General features: G+C 38.9%; 1 protein-coding gene across 3 annotated transcripts in view; it reads left to right on the top strand.

The window, feature by feature from the left end:
* VMP1 (vacuole membrane protein 1) overlaps nt 1–15,655 on the top strand; it is a 66,674-nt gene that overhangs the window by 42,559 nt on the left and 8,460 nt on the right. For all 3 annotated transcript variants that reach the window (XM_069873783.1, XM_069873782.1, XM_069873785.1), the window contains 3 exons: nt 4,597–4,677; nt 8,409–8,525; nt 10,913–10,974. In XM_069873783.1, coding sequence (XP_069729884.1) covers nt 4,597–4,677; nt 8,409–8,525; nt 10,913–10,974 — 260 coding nt within the window. The remainder of the gene's footprint in view (nt 1–4,596; nt 4,678–8,408; nt 8,526–10,912; nt 10,975–15,655) is intronic.

Here is a 15,655-nt window from a genome sequence, read left to right as displayed (position 1 = left end):
GTGACCGTTCTGTTATCTGGCAATAAATCAGTGTTACAGAGGGAAACGAGTTAAAATTGGGGTTTTTTTAATTATTTTTTTTCCTGAGCTTGTTAGCTAAATCTGGTGAGATGTTCTTTACTCAAATACAGCAGAACTCATGCTACTTGCTTTGCTATGAAGAAATAGAGATGAAATTATAAATGGAAACAAAATAAAACAGATGGATGAGACCTTGTAGTTAAGATTAGATTGTCCTTTCACTCTTCAAGGAATGTTTTCTTTATAGGGATAAATAATCCTCCAGAGGAGGACTGCAAAGATGATCGGTATGGAGCACCATCCGTACGAGGACAGGCTGAGAGAGTTGGGGTTGGGACAGCTGAGAGAAGGCTCCGAGGAGACCTTATAGTGACCTTCCAGTACCTGAGGAGGCTACAAGAAAGCTGAGGAGGGGTTGTTCACAAAGGCCTGGAGTGATAGGACAAGGGGCAGTGGGTATAAACTGGAGAGGGGCAGATTTAGACTAGACACAAGAAGGAATTCTTCACAATGAGAGTGGGGAGGCCCTGGCCCAGGTTGCCCAGGGAAGTAGTGGCTGCCTCATCCCTGGAGGGGTTCAAGGCCAGGTTGGATGGGGCTTGGAGCCCCTGATCCAGTGGGAGGTGTCCCTGCCCATGGCAGGGGGTGGAACTGGATGGGCTTTAAGGTCCCTTCCAACCCAAACTATTCTATGATTCTAAGCTGTACCATAATGCACTTTTAAAGGAGGAACATTGTGGTAAATCTTTCTTAGCAGCAGAACATATAATTTCTCTTTATTGTCCCTTTAGGTTTGGAGTTTGGGGATTTTTTTCTTTTGCAACAAGTGGTAATGAAATGCTGGTATCAATAAAATGTGCCATTTTATTGAGGGCAGATATGAAGCAAACTGCCTCAAGCCGCCAGCTGAGACTTGTGAATCAGTATTTCAGCCCTGACCTTTTTATGCGTCGGATTCCCATTCCAGTTCTTGAGATCTGATGATTAACCCAATGAAGTAATGTTTAATCATTTAACCTTCCTTTGCCTGCCTTGTAGCAGTCACAGGAAATCTATTTCCAAACCAAAAAACCAAATCATCTTTGAAAGGGACAGAGTGTGCTAAAGTATCCCAAAATGTTCTAGGGAGTGAATCACGTTAGCTACGAGTCGAGTCCAGTCTTTAATTTGGGGGAAAATGTTTTGCCTGTAAGTAGCTGAACTTTTTTGTCTTTTTAATTTTTTTTAAGTTATAGAAGTTGTTTTGCTTTTATTTCAAATGCATTAAAAAAAATAGAAAAAAAAGATTGTTCCCTCTGCAGGCTTTATAACAGAAAAAATTGTATTGTGAAATAGGTAAAAGTTGTGAAACTGATGATTGTGTTCCCTGAGAAATGAAACTTTTAAGGTTTTTTTATTATTGCAGATGTCGCAAAGATTTGACAAACGAAATTTTAAGGAAGCAACCAAACAGAAGTATTTCTGAATTTGTTTTCATTAATGCTGAGGCCGTAAGCACATAGTTTTGTTGCAACTCTGATGTGTATATTACCATGCAAATTATGGTTAGCTGTGATTACATTTGATCATAGAAAATAGGGGAAAATATCCTTAATTTACCTCTTTTGGCTTATTTAGGAAATCTGAAAAAGGAAGACAAATTAGAAGTTCTTGACTGACACATTTAGAACTGTAGATGTTTTCCATGGAGTGCTTTGTAGGTGATAACAAATGTAAAAAAAATTAAAGAAGAAACAATATATATAATAACTTACAAAAAAGCAAGTTATAAATTCTTAAGGTGAGAAAAATTGTCCCAAAGTTGGTTTGTGTTTGGTTGGTTTTTTTTTTGAGAGACAGCCTTCTTGCTCTTTTTCAACACTTCCATCATTGGTTTTATAACAAAAATTGAATGTTTTACCTGGGGGGGAAAAAAAGTAGTTTTAAGGCAGCCTTGAATGTCTCTTTTCTAGAAATGTGAGTGAGGGAAGCTGTTTATTTTGAAGGAGTTTGATGAAAAACAGTGCACTCTGCTTATACTGAGTTAATACAGTCAATCTTTATATAATTATAATAATATGTTTTATTAATCCAGATGTGCTGCAAGCATTAGTTTATAGGTCGCTTGCTAAAGAGTTCGTTTCCAATTCCAGCTTGTGAAAATTAATACAACAGTGCATTAGCAATGTAATCTAAGGTAATGGGTAAATATGTTAAAATTAGAATAAAAACCATTCCCATTTAAATATATTGTAGACCTATTTGAATAATTGGATTGTAATGCTTTATTTTAAAGATACTTTACAATGAGATTTATAGAGCTGTGAAAAAAACCTTTATTGGCTTATTAAAGTGAAAATATTGTTCTGACCCCATGAGCATTGTGAAATGGTGAACGAAATAGGAACTGAGAATGTCATGGTCACATTCAGCTTGGTTATAGAGAACAGGGGGAGGCTTCTTGTGAAATTCTTGCAGAAGGCACTGCTTGTTCGATTCACCTTTGCAAAGAACAAAATCTTGGAAAGGACACTTATTGTCATGGCTTAATACACTTTAGTTTTAGATTAATTTGTGGAGAAGTTCTAAAGTCAAATTTCTAGCTTTGCATTTGGTGAAGGAATTTGGATGCCAGTTGTCTCCTTATGTGCTGCTTTTTATTTCCTTTGCTGAGAGCTGTGTGATTGCTTGTACAAGAGCCTCACACTCTTTTTAGTTCATATCCTAAATCCCCAGTGAGACTGAACGTGTCCGTGAGTGCTGACCCTGCCAGTGACCATACATTACCTTGTTTTGGTTTTGGTTACTTAGAAATAACGAAGGAATTTTAGTTTAAGAAGAAACTGCCCTCAATGTTGCAAGATTTGGTTCACTGGTAGATTATTCATGGTTTATTTCTTATAATTTATATCAAAATGCACTCTTCTAACTGAAAAACCTGACAAATCTTACTCTATTTGCCAGTTCTAGCCCTGTTTCTACTAACAGGAGTTCAGGTGTTTGGGATCAGCCTCGCTGGGAGCAGGTTTAATCACTCGTGTGCACAAGTTTGTATCCTAGAAGTTAAATAGAAAAAGAACAGGAGAGGTTTTCAACAAAGAGTGAATATTTCATCTGTCCCATTCTGCAATAAGACGCTCACAATCCCAAGGTGCAGCTCCTGGGAAAAGTCAGCAAATTCACTCCTTATAGACTATTCCAAAGGGGTTTGTATTCTCCTGGGGTTAAAAATACCCCACTGTGAGATGTAGCTAATCTCATGTCTCTGTCATTTTTCTTTAACTTAAAGTATTTATTTTAATTTGGGTTATTTTTTTTTCAAACATGAAGTATAATAAATAAAATTATTCTGATTTCAATAGAAATGGAGAAAAATTATTCCTTGAAAAAGAGGGGTAAAATGATAGCAAATAGCCTTATCAGATTTTTTTTTTTTAATCTGGCATAGAAAGTTGTCAGTTCTATAGGTCAGAATTTAAATAATATGCAAGAACATTGTCAAGTAATGGTAATTTCTTGCATTGATGTAAAGTATTGAGGGTTTCAACAGAACTGTAATAAAGTTAAAATTGCATAGATTTAATTCTTCTGGATTATCTTGAAGTGTGGAATTTAGGATTCCAGTAATTATTGATTAAAGTAACTTTTGATAGATTTGTACAAAATTCAAATCAGTGAATATCGCCTTGCTGCTGGAAAATCAGCTTTTTATTGCTTATACACAGGTTTTTAAAAAAGAATTAATTACTTTTGAAAATAATTATTACTAGGGATACTCAGCTTTTTATAACTACTGTTCCCAACCTGAATAGATAATATTGACCCTGTTTATACCTTTCTGGGACAGTTTTGCTTCTATCAGGTAAATTCGCTTCTCACATTCAACTGAACTTGTGACAATTTTTGGTTTTGCTTTTTAAAGCACTTACTGTGCATTTGATAAACTTTCAGACTCTTGTCATGAATATATTTGAAAGTTGTGATCACAAAAGAAAAGCAGGCAGCGTGTTCTTAGCATGTTTTTGTAAGGAATAGTTTGAAAGCTTCATAGTCTGCCACCTTCCTTGCTTTTAAAGTATTTTGGATTTAAGGAACTTTACAAGGCTGTTATATTTACAAGACTGTTCCTGGAATTAGCTGTTTGGATTTAGGTCCTGGGTTTGTGAGTAAAGTTCTCGGGATATAATGGGATTATTATATTCTGGCTTTGTGCTTTGAGAAAGTAACTTTTTATCATTGTAAATGGTATAGAAAGAATTAATTCCCTTTGCTTGTTTAAGGAATAAGGTATAAGCAGCACTGGCAATTCAAAGATATGGGGAAATAAATGCTAGAAAACCTGTTTCCATAGTAGTGTGAACTTAGTGCCACTTAAAGGGCTTTGGAAAACAAAACTCTATACATGTGGGTGATTTTTACACTCGTGAATTTCTCTCTCTTCCCTCTAAGCCCAGAGTTTCAAATCGACTTTTTTTCTTTTAAAAATTCTCCCAAGTTAGGAAATCCCAAAGCATGGAGGATATTGAAATCCTTTACGTTTTGAGGTATGTGCATGTTGGGATTTGCCTCATTAATGCTTTGTTTTCTTCTTTGCAGGATTTCGCTTCCCGGGCTAAACTGGCTGTGCAGAACCTGGTGCAGAAGGTTGGGTTCTTCGGCATTTTGGCCTGCGCTTCAGTAAGTTCATTGCAATAACAGAGGGGTTTGTCATCACAAATTGCAGATTTCCCTGCATCTATTGCAGTGAAATTAATGCTGTGAGCCGTGACTTGGTTTTATTTGAGTCCTTGTGCCTTCTTTGCTATTTTGGTCTTCTCTGAGGTGCTTGGAGGAATGGGATGGTTGTGATACAATTGCATGGAGAAACTCCACTCCTAGATTAATCCCAAACGCAGTGAATTCTGCATAAAAAACACAGCTAACTGTTGTTATTGAGCATCTTGACGCTAGTTCTCCTTGGAAAAAGAATGAATTTGGAATAGTTCTATTTCCTTTTATCCCATCAGGAAGGAATGGTGCAGCAAGGGATCACTTTTTTCAAGAGAATGCAATTCATTGTATAGTTCAGCATGGTACGGTGACACCTGATAAAAACAGGTCAGTTCACTAACGATGCAAAAGGCTCGTCCCGGTAAGGAAGGCTTATAAGAAACTGAACTGAGACATTCTTAAAATTCAATTTCTGTGTTTCCATTCCAGACCAGGGATGCTCCCTGCATGTTGAGGCTGTGTTTTCTTGAACAGAGGCATATGCACAGTGCTGACTGCCCTCTGGTAGCACGTATTTGGCAGATCAGATCGCATGCCCACTGACAGTTAATCTGCTGGGACTTTCCCAGCCCAGATTATTAGCTGGCAAGATACAGTATGAGCTGTATTATTACCTGTAGATTCTGCTAGAACCACATTGTTATTTCTTTAGGTGTTTGTCCTATGTCTTACAGTACTTGACATCTTCAGATCCAGTTATACACAAATTGAAGAGTGGAAAACAACCTGCATAAATCCTGATTAGGATATCCATCCATAGTCTGCTCTGGAGATGCCTTTTATCACTAGGAACCAGAGAGCGGAATGAGGAAGCCAGTTTGAGTCTTGGCCGTACAAACAACAACCTGCTTGTAGTTTTTTTCCTCTTTATGCAAGAGGTGATACGAGCATCTCCACTGATGCTGTTTTTCTGTGTTAAGAAGGATAATAATGTTCTTTTGGAGTAGAAAAGTATTGAACCATTTGAGGTTTAAATCTCTCTCTGGAAGCTTAATGAAAACTGGTCGGACTGGTGTGCCTCATTCTTCCATCCCCCACACAAGCTGTGGGATGCGATGCACAGAACTGTGATTACAGTCCAGGGGGGCAGTCTACGTCCCCTGTGATCCCATTCTTCCAGAATAACCACAGCCATTAGCCAGCTGCTCAGCTGCTGAGGTCTTAATTCCTTATTTGTCTAGCGTCTCTCTTGGTTTCCTTAATTGTAGAGGTGACAATGCTAACTATTTGCTCAAACATAAGTAACCTGTGTTAGCTGGAAAGAATTAATCTGATTATAGCTGCTGGCATACGACTTCTGTTTACTAATCTTTTGAACTGTCTTAATGTTTAGAGCGGAGACGTAGGTTACAAGCTGTTCTTTAAATCTTTCCATCCAGTAAGCTCTTAGGCTGCTCCTCCACTGCCTCTGACTCATTACCTCTAGTCACCATCTTGTGAGACAGCACTGCAGGGGCTCTTTTGTCTGCCTTGTGTAATCAGAACAGCAGAGCAGAGGGCAGGGATGAGTTCCTGGAGTGGCTGGACTAGGTGAAACATGGATAAATGGAGAAACATGAGGAAGAAGTTGGTAAACAGAAGAGTGATGCGTAAACTCTTTGCAGTTCCTGCTTAGTAATACTTAAACATTTGCTTAACTTCTAATTTGCTGTTCTTCAACACAGTCTGAGCTCTGGCTTCCTTCTGCTCCTTTAGGCTGGCTGGCTTGGGGGAGGGATGAGGAGTCATGAATCCACCACAGTACACTTGAGGATTTGTAAATGTGTTTACAGAATAACTGTAGAACAGCAGTAAAAAGGGTGAGGTTAAATGTGGCAGAAGCATAGAAAAGAGCCTGGGGATTCAAAGCTCTACAGTCTTGTTGCATATGTAGATGAGGAAGACACCCCACCACGTGTGCTCCTTGTGTTCCTGTGTTCCCCACAAGCTTCAGGGCTTCCTTTCAGGGCTTCTCTGCCTGGCTGCTGCCTCTCTGTGTGCTAGAAGGTGTCTCCTTTACTTGCCCCCCTTACAATTGTGATCTTACTTTTGGGTTTTAAACAGTATTTTAGTTGGGTGTCTTTTTTATGATAAGAGAACTTGCTTGTCAAGTGGTACGGATGCCCTAGCTGCAGGTCGTCGTCTGTCAAGCCTTAGCTTCCAAAAGCTACACAAAAGCATAATTAAATTGAATTTAAAACTTTACAATTTTCTCCAGTGAAGTCAACTGAGTGTAATATTGTTTAGTGGCAATAAGAAAGCTGTATTATTGTCTGGAGCTTAATTGCTATGTAAAGGCAGCTGTGGGGAAGGAACAAAGCAAGAATCAGCTCTGGAAGATCCTTGCTGTGACTTGTGAGAATTTGCTCTCCTGTCTCTGTGGGCTATTTTGGCAACTCTCTGTGCTGCGTGTGTGTGTGTTAAACATCGGAGAGAACCTTGCTGGCCTGCTAATCCACCCTAACGTGGACTTGTTGAGTAACTCCTCACTGTGATAGGTTTAATGTGGTGGGGACGTTGTTACCCATACCTACAGCATGTCACTCCCTCTCTGGTGGTAGCAATGCAGTCATTCAACGCTGTGACCCTACCAGAAAACTCCAACCAACCAACAAAGAAGGTACTTGAGACCTAGAGCAAACTTGGCTCAGAAAAGCAAAATTATCTGGCTGGGGTATAAGTAAATAATTTACTAGCCTCCTATGCCTGGGACAGCTGTCGGAGGTAAAGACACATTTTAGTTGAAGTGGAACATGTTTAGAGACCGTTTCGGGGCATGATTAGAGACCGTTTCAGATTTCTTCCTATGCAGGTGGTGGTGTGGGTGCTCATAAATCTGAATTGCTGGTCTATAACGTATAAGTATAACCCTCATAAGCTTTCTCACAGATTTCCATTCAGTCAGTTGCAAAGTTACTTTCATTTATGTTGTTTAACAATCTATACTCTTTATTTATTTGTTTATGTAGCAAAACAACATAAATACCACAGAATATTAGCCCAGTGCTATGTGAAGGGAGCGTACCCCATGCACGAACTCAGACAGTTTGCCCTTGCACTGCACACTGAGTGTGAAAGGTTGGAATTTGGATACTTGCTTGGTTTAATTTCAAAAATACTTTACAGACAGAATCACGATACCAAATGAAAAGCCAACAGTTTAACTATAAAAGAAAAATCTTTTTAATTTTAAATGAAATGCATATGCTTAATAAAATCTAATCGGTGCTCTTAAACTGGATACATATGACTGTAAATGCCAGTTTTTAATATACTTTCTCAGATGGAAATCCGTGGGGAGCACTTGGAACACTGGCTTCCAAGAGTGATGTGCTTGTCAGTGAGAAAATTTGATAAATCGTTCAAAATGGCTTTACTGTGGTTACTGTGCATTTCGCATGGAAAACTTTGTTAGATTTTTAAAATCCAGGGGTAAGGAGGGACCATGAGAATGGAATTGTCTGGGACATTGTCTAGCTGAATCCCAGAGACTTAAGTTATGTGGTGCGACATTAACATTTTTGTAAGTATGAAGACACAAAAGTTTTGGACCCGGTTGAATAAGGGGAAAATGTTCATTTGTCAAAGTTTCAAAGTCTGTAGCGTTCATGTGAGTTAAGTGCTGCAATTCATGACCTTCTTTCTTTTGCACTTCACAGATTCCAAACCCTCTGTTCGACCTGGCCGGGATAACATGTGGACACTTTCTGGTTCCCTTCTGGACCTTCTTTGGTGCAACCTTGATTGGGAAAGCAGTAATTAAAATGCACATCCAGGCAAGTAGATGATGCACTTCCTTAGGGCTCGAGGGTGAAGCCTTTTTTACTTTTCTGACTGTTCTGCCGTGTTACTTCATAATAAGCTCTGGAGTCTCCCTTCCTGACCTGGAGTAATGGAAATTAATTTGGTGCAAAGGATTTACAATAAAGGATCTGCTAGGCTTCTTATGCTCAAAACGTAGGCAACTGAATAATTTATAGCTCCAAACTAATGAGCACGCTGCCTACACCGCTCAGGAAATTGGTGGTTAGCCAAGTTATTTACCTACGGGTTTTACCAGACTGAAAGGACTTCGTACTCATAATGAACTTGCCTTTTTGGTAACAAATTCTCGTTTCAAAGGGCGCTGCAACTCGCCTTTACCAGTTAAGCGGCACTTTTAAATGCTCCCTTTTATCTCAGTGGAGTGTGTAGAGAAAAACTGCTCCTTCCAGCCCCTGCAGAAAACAGTCGTGGGGTCTGTCTCTGGGCATATTGTCCATAGCTTTCCAGCATGGTGAACAGTTTTTGGTGACCTCAATCTATACTATTTTAAAAGGGTCTTATTTGGAGCCTTAGCAGATGCTCTGAGCTTGGCAATCAGAGTCTTTGGTTGCTTTCAAAAGTTTTGAGCCTCGCTTTTAAAACGTGTCACCATTTTGTTCAATAGAAGCTGCAGTATTTATTGTCTGGCCGTTCTGCACTGGTGGCGGTGTGGTTAACGCTCTGTCATGAGCTACATCGCTCCGTTTGCCATGGTTAGAACCAGTGTTTTCAGCTGGGGCTTGTTTTTTCAAAGCATTTCCATAGGACTGGTGCAACAGCTGTATTGCTTGGAAATCTTTTGTCACTACATTAAAATAGCAGAAGCTATTAGGAGTATAAAATTACTCATCTAATACCCTCCTCAGGCTGCTTAAAAAAAAAATAAAAATCTCTCTTTTGCCCTGAATAGATTTCAACTTTCAACACTCTTTTCCTTCCCATCTTCTTGTAAAATGGTAATTTTACTTTGCCCAGTCCTTAAACAGAAAATGATAGATCTGAAAATTCTTTCATTTACTAAGATAGAACAACCTTTTCTCCACACTTAGTTTTTTATTATCTGATATTTTTTCAGCTTTTAAATCTGTATACTGTTAAAATTTGTTCTGGCAACAGAGAAAAGCAAAATAGTATTTGTGTAATATTCCTTCTATCGTTTAATTTGCCTGGTACAGCTAGCAGAATGTTTGCTGTCTAATTTATAGTGTTCCACACTCAGATCAAATGTTAGTGAAAAAATACTTCCCAGTGACTTGTACAGTTGGTAAATCATCTTGTTTTGTAATACGTTTAGCTATTAGAATTCTCTTCTCTGCGGTGCTTGATTTCAAGCACGCTCTTGTGCAATAGCCTTGATTTTTTTCGTGGTAATCTTGCTGCAATTTGGAATTTAGGAAATGCAAGAGTCATGGATGAGGCCTTTAATGAAATCTTTCTCTAGACAGGAAGCAAGCGACTCCGGGGCAGTGGCCATCCTGGAGCTGCTTTGAACTGGCCTCTTCCTCTGGACCACAAAATCATTTTGTGTAGTTCCAGTTACATCCCTTATTGCAAGATCGTGATTAGATTGATTTAAGGAGACTGTGGGAACTCTGCGTGTGTGTATACACGTCGACACACAGTCTTGCTCACTTTTTGTGAAGGAACAAGCTGTCAAATAGGACAGAATTGGAATTAGGAAAGGGTGTTTTAACAGAGTTTTAACTTGTGTTAGGGGAGGGATTGGTAAAATTATGGACATTTGGATTTTATGCAAAATAATCTATGTGTTACAAAAGCTTCTGCTATTGAAATTATTCTGTTCCAAGTAGTCTGTTGCATTGCAGACAGTGAAAGTCTTAAGGGTTTTTTTTAACAGACCGAATAGCTTTTTCTTTGTTCTTCACAAAGTATTTTTTATGTTTCTGCCTGAAGCACACAAACTAGGGGGCTAAAAGATACATTATTTTTCACTTCTGTGATCTTTAAGTACATGTTTGTGCAAGTGGATGTGAATTTTTCTGCACAGTGATGGCTGTTTTTCCATTAAAACATTGTTGACGGAGTAAAGTGACCTTGGGCTTCTGGGAATTTAAGTTTGGGGAGGATGCGAATGGTTAGTAACACAGGCTACGAAAACATTGCAAGAAATTAAACCTATGAAGAAATAGAAAAATAAATCAGACAGCTTTTCTCACTCCTGCCTCTTTTTTGGAAAGAGTATTGAAAAATAAAGATCTTGAAAGAGAAGAGAAGGGAAAACTACGTTTGAGTGCTGGAGAAGCTGTCTGGTTGGAAAGGAACATGGATTGTCGTGCCCCATTGTCTCTGCTTCCCTTTTAATCCACTGTTTCTCTAACTGATGTTTTCCTTCCTACAGAAACTTTTCGTTATTATAACATTCAGCAAACATATAGTGGAGCAGATGGTGTCCCTAATCGGGTGAGTAATTCTTTAACACAGTAATACCTTCATTCATTAAGTGGAAAAACACTGGAGGAGTCAAATTAGATGTGCTGAAAATCATGCTTTGCTATGAAGCTTTGGCCAACATGTAATTTAGGTCTTATTTGCAACTCTATTCCTTCCCTCAAAGGCTTCAAGTACTTCAAGAAACGTAATAGCACTGTAGGTCAGATGGCCTGACTGTGTAGTACCGATGGTTAACTTTCACCCAGAAATACGATACAGCTCTTCCAATTATAGATTGTTATGCTTTTAGCTGCAAAGAAACTTTTTTTTTTATGGAATTTCTTCAGTGTTGTAGTGGGATCCTATGCAGCGTCCCAAGACGATGATAACCATCTTGCATAATTTGAACTGTCTTGTACATTTAAAATATTAAATCTCATAAAACATCAGAATGAGAAATTTGGGTGTAGAGTTATAACTCCATTCTATTAAACTTGATTTCTCACAGGAGAAATTACAATTTTCATGGATAAACTGTTCATATTTTGAGACAGTTCATCAGGTCTTTTTTAGACCGAGTTCTTTAGCAATTGATTACTATGTTGTTTTTTAAGTTACAATCTCAGTTTTTAAAACAAGAAAACTAAACAAAAACCCAGCTAACAACAGTTGGGCGAGGGGGCGGGGGGCAGTTAAAACAACAGACTTACATGTTGCCTCAGTGAGTTTGAATGAAGACCGGACACTGGTGCTGAAGTGCTGTGGTTTTGCCTCGTATCTACCTGTTCAGTCATGAAATTCTATGTCTTTTAAAATCCATTGTTGATATAAACATTTCCTGATGGGTAATCCAGCAAATAACATCACCACAGTGCTTCTCTAACCGTGCGGAAGTTTTGTGAACTGCTTGGATGCAAACAAACTGTGCAGCTCAATTAATTTAAATGTAGATAAGTCGATCAAATTGTATGGATTTCATCAGAAATTCATTCTCTGTTGTTCAAAGGAACAACTACGTTCTTGAGGGGGAAGCTCCTGCCTGTTTTCAGGAGACGGATCAGAGTGATGTCAGGGATGCAGGTTTAAAGTTTTAAATGTGGGTCTCTAATGTTTAAATAGAAAAACCTTATTATTATGGGTTATGTTTTGTTGTTGTTGTTTTTTAACTAGGTACCTAATACGGGTCCATAAAACAAATTCTAGGGTGTTTCTACTTTTCCAGGGTTTTTTACTTGTTATGTGGGGCAAATCGATTGACGCTTTGCTATCCAAACTGTAATAACTATTTTCACATAAAATCCCAAAAGCCACACTCAAGAACAGTTTCAGGGCAGGAATGTCTGGAAATAATTCCTTATTTTAAAGTATGTAAACTTGAAGTAGCAATGCTATGCAAAGAAAAAGGAGCGTCAGAAGAAACATTCTGGGGCATTTCACTAATGAAACAAATCCTGACTTTATTACTTCCTGATCTTCTGGTTGGGTGTCTGGTTTGTAACAAACTTCAAAATTAATTTGTTGCTTTGAATGTTATTTTTTAAAAAAAGAGGGATGTGACTACTTCTAAGCATCCTTCATTAGCTTTTTTTAGTATCAAGCAAAGTAGGCAATTTACTACTGACTTTTGATCTGCACTGCTAGTAGGTCAGGTGGAGTTGCAGAGATTTACTCTCCTGCAAATCTTTGAGCCAAAACTAGTAGTTTTTTCCTACTTCATCTATCTTGGAGCTAGTTTTGCATCAAGTTACTTTGAACGCATTCACAAGACCTTGGCTGGATTCAGATTTTATTAGATGGTTGATGTCAGAGTTAAAAAATGTCCTCGGGAGACAGTAAGATTTTTGGTATGTGCTGGTATCCTTGACTTTTCTCAAGCTGTCTGCTAGCATTACCTCATCAATTTCTTTTAGAGTGGAGTATAACATGTTAAACAATAGCTTGCATTAAATCCTTTATTATTAAATTAAAATATAGATCTATTTAGTGGTTGGTCACTTTATTTTAATCAAATTCTATCCAACAAAATGGCTTAAGACTTCTTTTGTCTGGGATATTGCTCTTACACAATAGGAAATGTCTAAGCACAGTACTTGAAAATAATGGGCATATTAATATACCGGATAACTGAAATCTAGACAGAAGATTAAGTTATGAGATAAAGTCTAAGAATATTTGATTTTATAAGCCAGAGAGAATTTCTGAATAGCTACGTGGGTCAAAAACCAGAAATGATTCACCTGCAGACCGTGCCGAGCTCACTAGAAGTTCACTTTTGTCCCGAGATGCTGCTGGCATTGCACGCTCGCCCTGCCACAACCAGGCTTTTTTGGGTGTAATTTAGAGTAATTTGATTTTACAGGCTTGTCTAAGTCTCCATTGGGAAAGGATCCTAAAATACTCCTTGAAGAAAGAAAGGAGAAGGTAAAGAAAATGTGGCAGGAAATTAAAGTTGTTTAGAAATTGTTGGAAACATGGGGGGGGGGGGAAAGGGAAAGGGCTGTGTGAAGGCAGCAGCAAGGCAGTGGCAGTAAGGGTGCTGGAAGGAACCAGGAGGCACAGATGGAATTAGCATGAGTCTTGAAATCAAAGCTGCAGAGGATCACAAAGATACAGAGAGGGTAATGTTTTCTCTCAGGTTGTATTACATTCCTATACTTTTGTGAGGAAAGACAGCGTGTGAGAGTTTTGTGTTGTATTCCATCACTTAAATAAGAGTTTTTCTTACTGATCATCCATGTAAAATACTTTACTGGGTTTAGGCCAAGCCCAGCCCCTTTGAGATGTTTAATTATTGTGTGTGTGGTGGGTGTTCTTTTGGCCCTTAAATCTTTCCGTATCATTTTTTTTACCTACAGCTGCAGGATTGCTGCTGGAGTCACGCAAAGTGTTGTGCTTTTAAGCACGATCACATTTTCTTTGAAGTGGCAATTTCAAATGCGGATTAAGAATTCCCAGAAAACTACTAAAGAAATAGTTCTTAAAGCACACACCGTCCACAAAACTGTCTGCCGTTGGGTCTGGGGGCATGTTCAGAAAGAGCAGATCTAGGTTTGTTTTTAGCTCAGCATGCTCTGTTCATATTTTGTGAAAATGAGCTAATAACCTTAGAGCTTTGATTAACATCTGAAAAATTCATAAACACGCTTTATATAGCAGTAGACAGCACGTGGCCTTCACCTCAGAGCATCCAAACTTCAGTGGCAAGTGGTAACGGCTGCATCCCTTTCAGACAAGTCCCACCCGTTGGGCAGAGATTCCCTCTGACCGTTTTTAAGTTAATGATAAATTCAAATAGGCCACAGAAGGTCTTAATTACAGAGGCTGTGAGGGTTACAGGGTGGGATGAACACTGAGAGGTGCTCCTACGATACACCAGGCGTGCTGGCTCCTTAGCAAAGTGAGAGAGCTGCTGCCGGTAGCAAATGATGCCTTCTAATTTTAAAAGAAGTAGAAATTAATCTACTCAATTAATCATTTGAGTCAATAAAATCAATCAAAGTTTAAATAGAAGCCAGTGAAATGCATATCTGAAGGGTTTCTTAACCCAGTGAGTTTTTGTGGGACGCGTTTTCAGGCTTACCAGGCCAGTATGAATTATCGCACGTCTTAAAGGAAGAACAGTGTTTTGGTGACAGGTACTTGAACCATAGCCTTGAGAAACAAGTTTGGTGCTATTAATTGTGCTGTAATTCTTTGCTTCACAACTTAATCTCAGTTGATTCTTGTAAGGAGCGTGATGTTCCTTCCATGAAAAAAAGTACAAGTGAAGTCACGGTCACTGATGTAACTGGAAACTGTTTAAAAGTTGTGTGTTTTTTCAGAAAACATTCACTGTAGGTTTCAGGTTATTTCTTTAGAATATAAGTCAAGAAGCTAAAGTGATAAAAAGGGCTGCACCAGAAATCAGTTGTCCTGGGGTAGGAAGAGCCCTTTTTTTTATTTGCAGGGTGCTCTGTGACTGCCTGGGTGTTCCAGGGGCCTTCAGCAGGGGATGGTCCCACTGTGTGGCCTCTGCCATCCCATATCCCCCTCATCACATCGCTGCGCATTGCTCGGAGCCAGACCCCATCCACCAGCCACACCTCCAGACCTGGGGGGACCCTTGGTTTGTGTCTATGCCAGAAAGTCCATATCCCGTTGAGCTGGCACCTTCGTTAAAGGATATTTTGAAAAATCGGTTCCAATCAGTATTTAAAATGAAACCTGTGTAGCAGAATTCGACTGAAAATAACCAGAAGTGGCTGAGAACAGGGATAAGCGAGCAATGACTTCAGAACCTCCTGAGAGGAACGCTTCTGGAAGGTTATACCAATACACCTGACCTTTCTTGGAACAATAAATCAGTGGCTCTCCTCCCACAAGTATATTGGAAACCTGTGGGACTGTGCCTTCCTAACACGTGCTGCGCACAATAGATCCGCTCGGCACAAAACAGGCTTTAGTGGCTTTAAAGGGACACAGATGTGGATGAAATCCGAGTAGCTTTGGTGTTGAAAACCTTCCAGTGGATCACAACAGAATTCTAAAAGTTTATTTGCAAAAGGCTTGTAGGATTTAACTCCAAACAAGCAAGTGGGGGTTGTTGGGTTTGTTTTTTTTTTTCTAAATGGTGTAGAAAGTAGACTTTCAAATACAAATAGATGTTTCCTTGTTGAGCACAGACGTTCAGAGATCTTGTGATTCCTATTTTTTTAAGCATTGATTTTAATAT

The sequence above is a fragment of the Phaenicophaeus curvirostris genome, chromosome 21 (assembly GCF_032191515.1).
Source record: "Phaenicophaeus curvirostris isolate KB17595 chromosome 21, BPBGC_Pcur_1.0, whole genome shotgun sequence".
NCBI lineage: Eukaryota > Metazoa > Chordata > Aves > Cuculiformes > Cuculidae > Phaenicophaeus > Phaenicophaeus curvirostris.
Note: the sequence above shows the minus strand (reverse complement) of the source record. Positions and strands in the feature narration are given on the sequence as shown.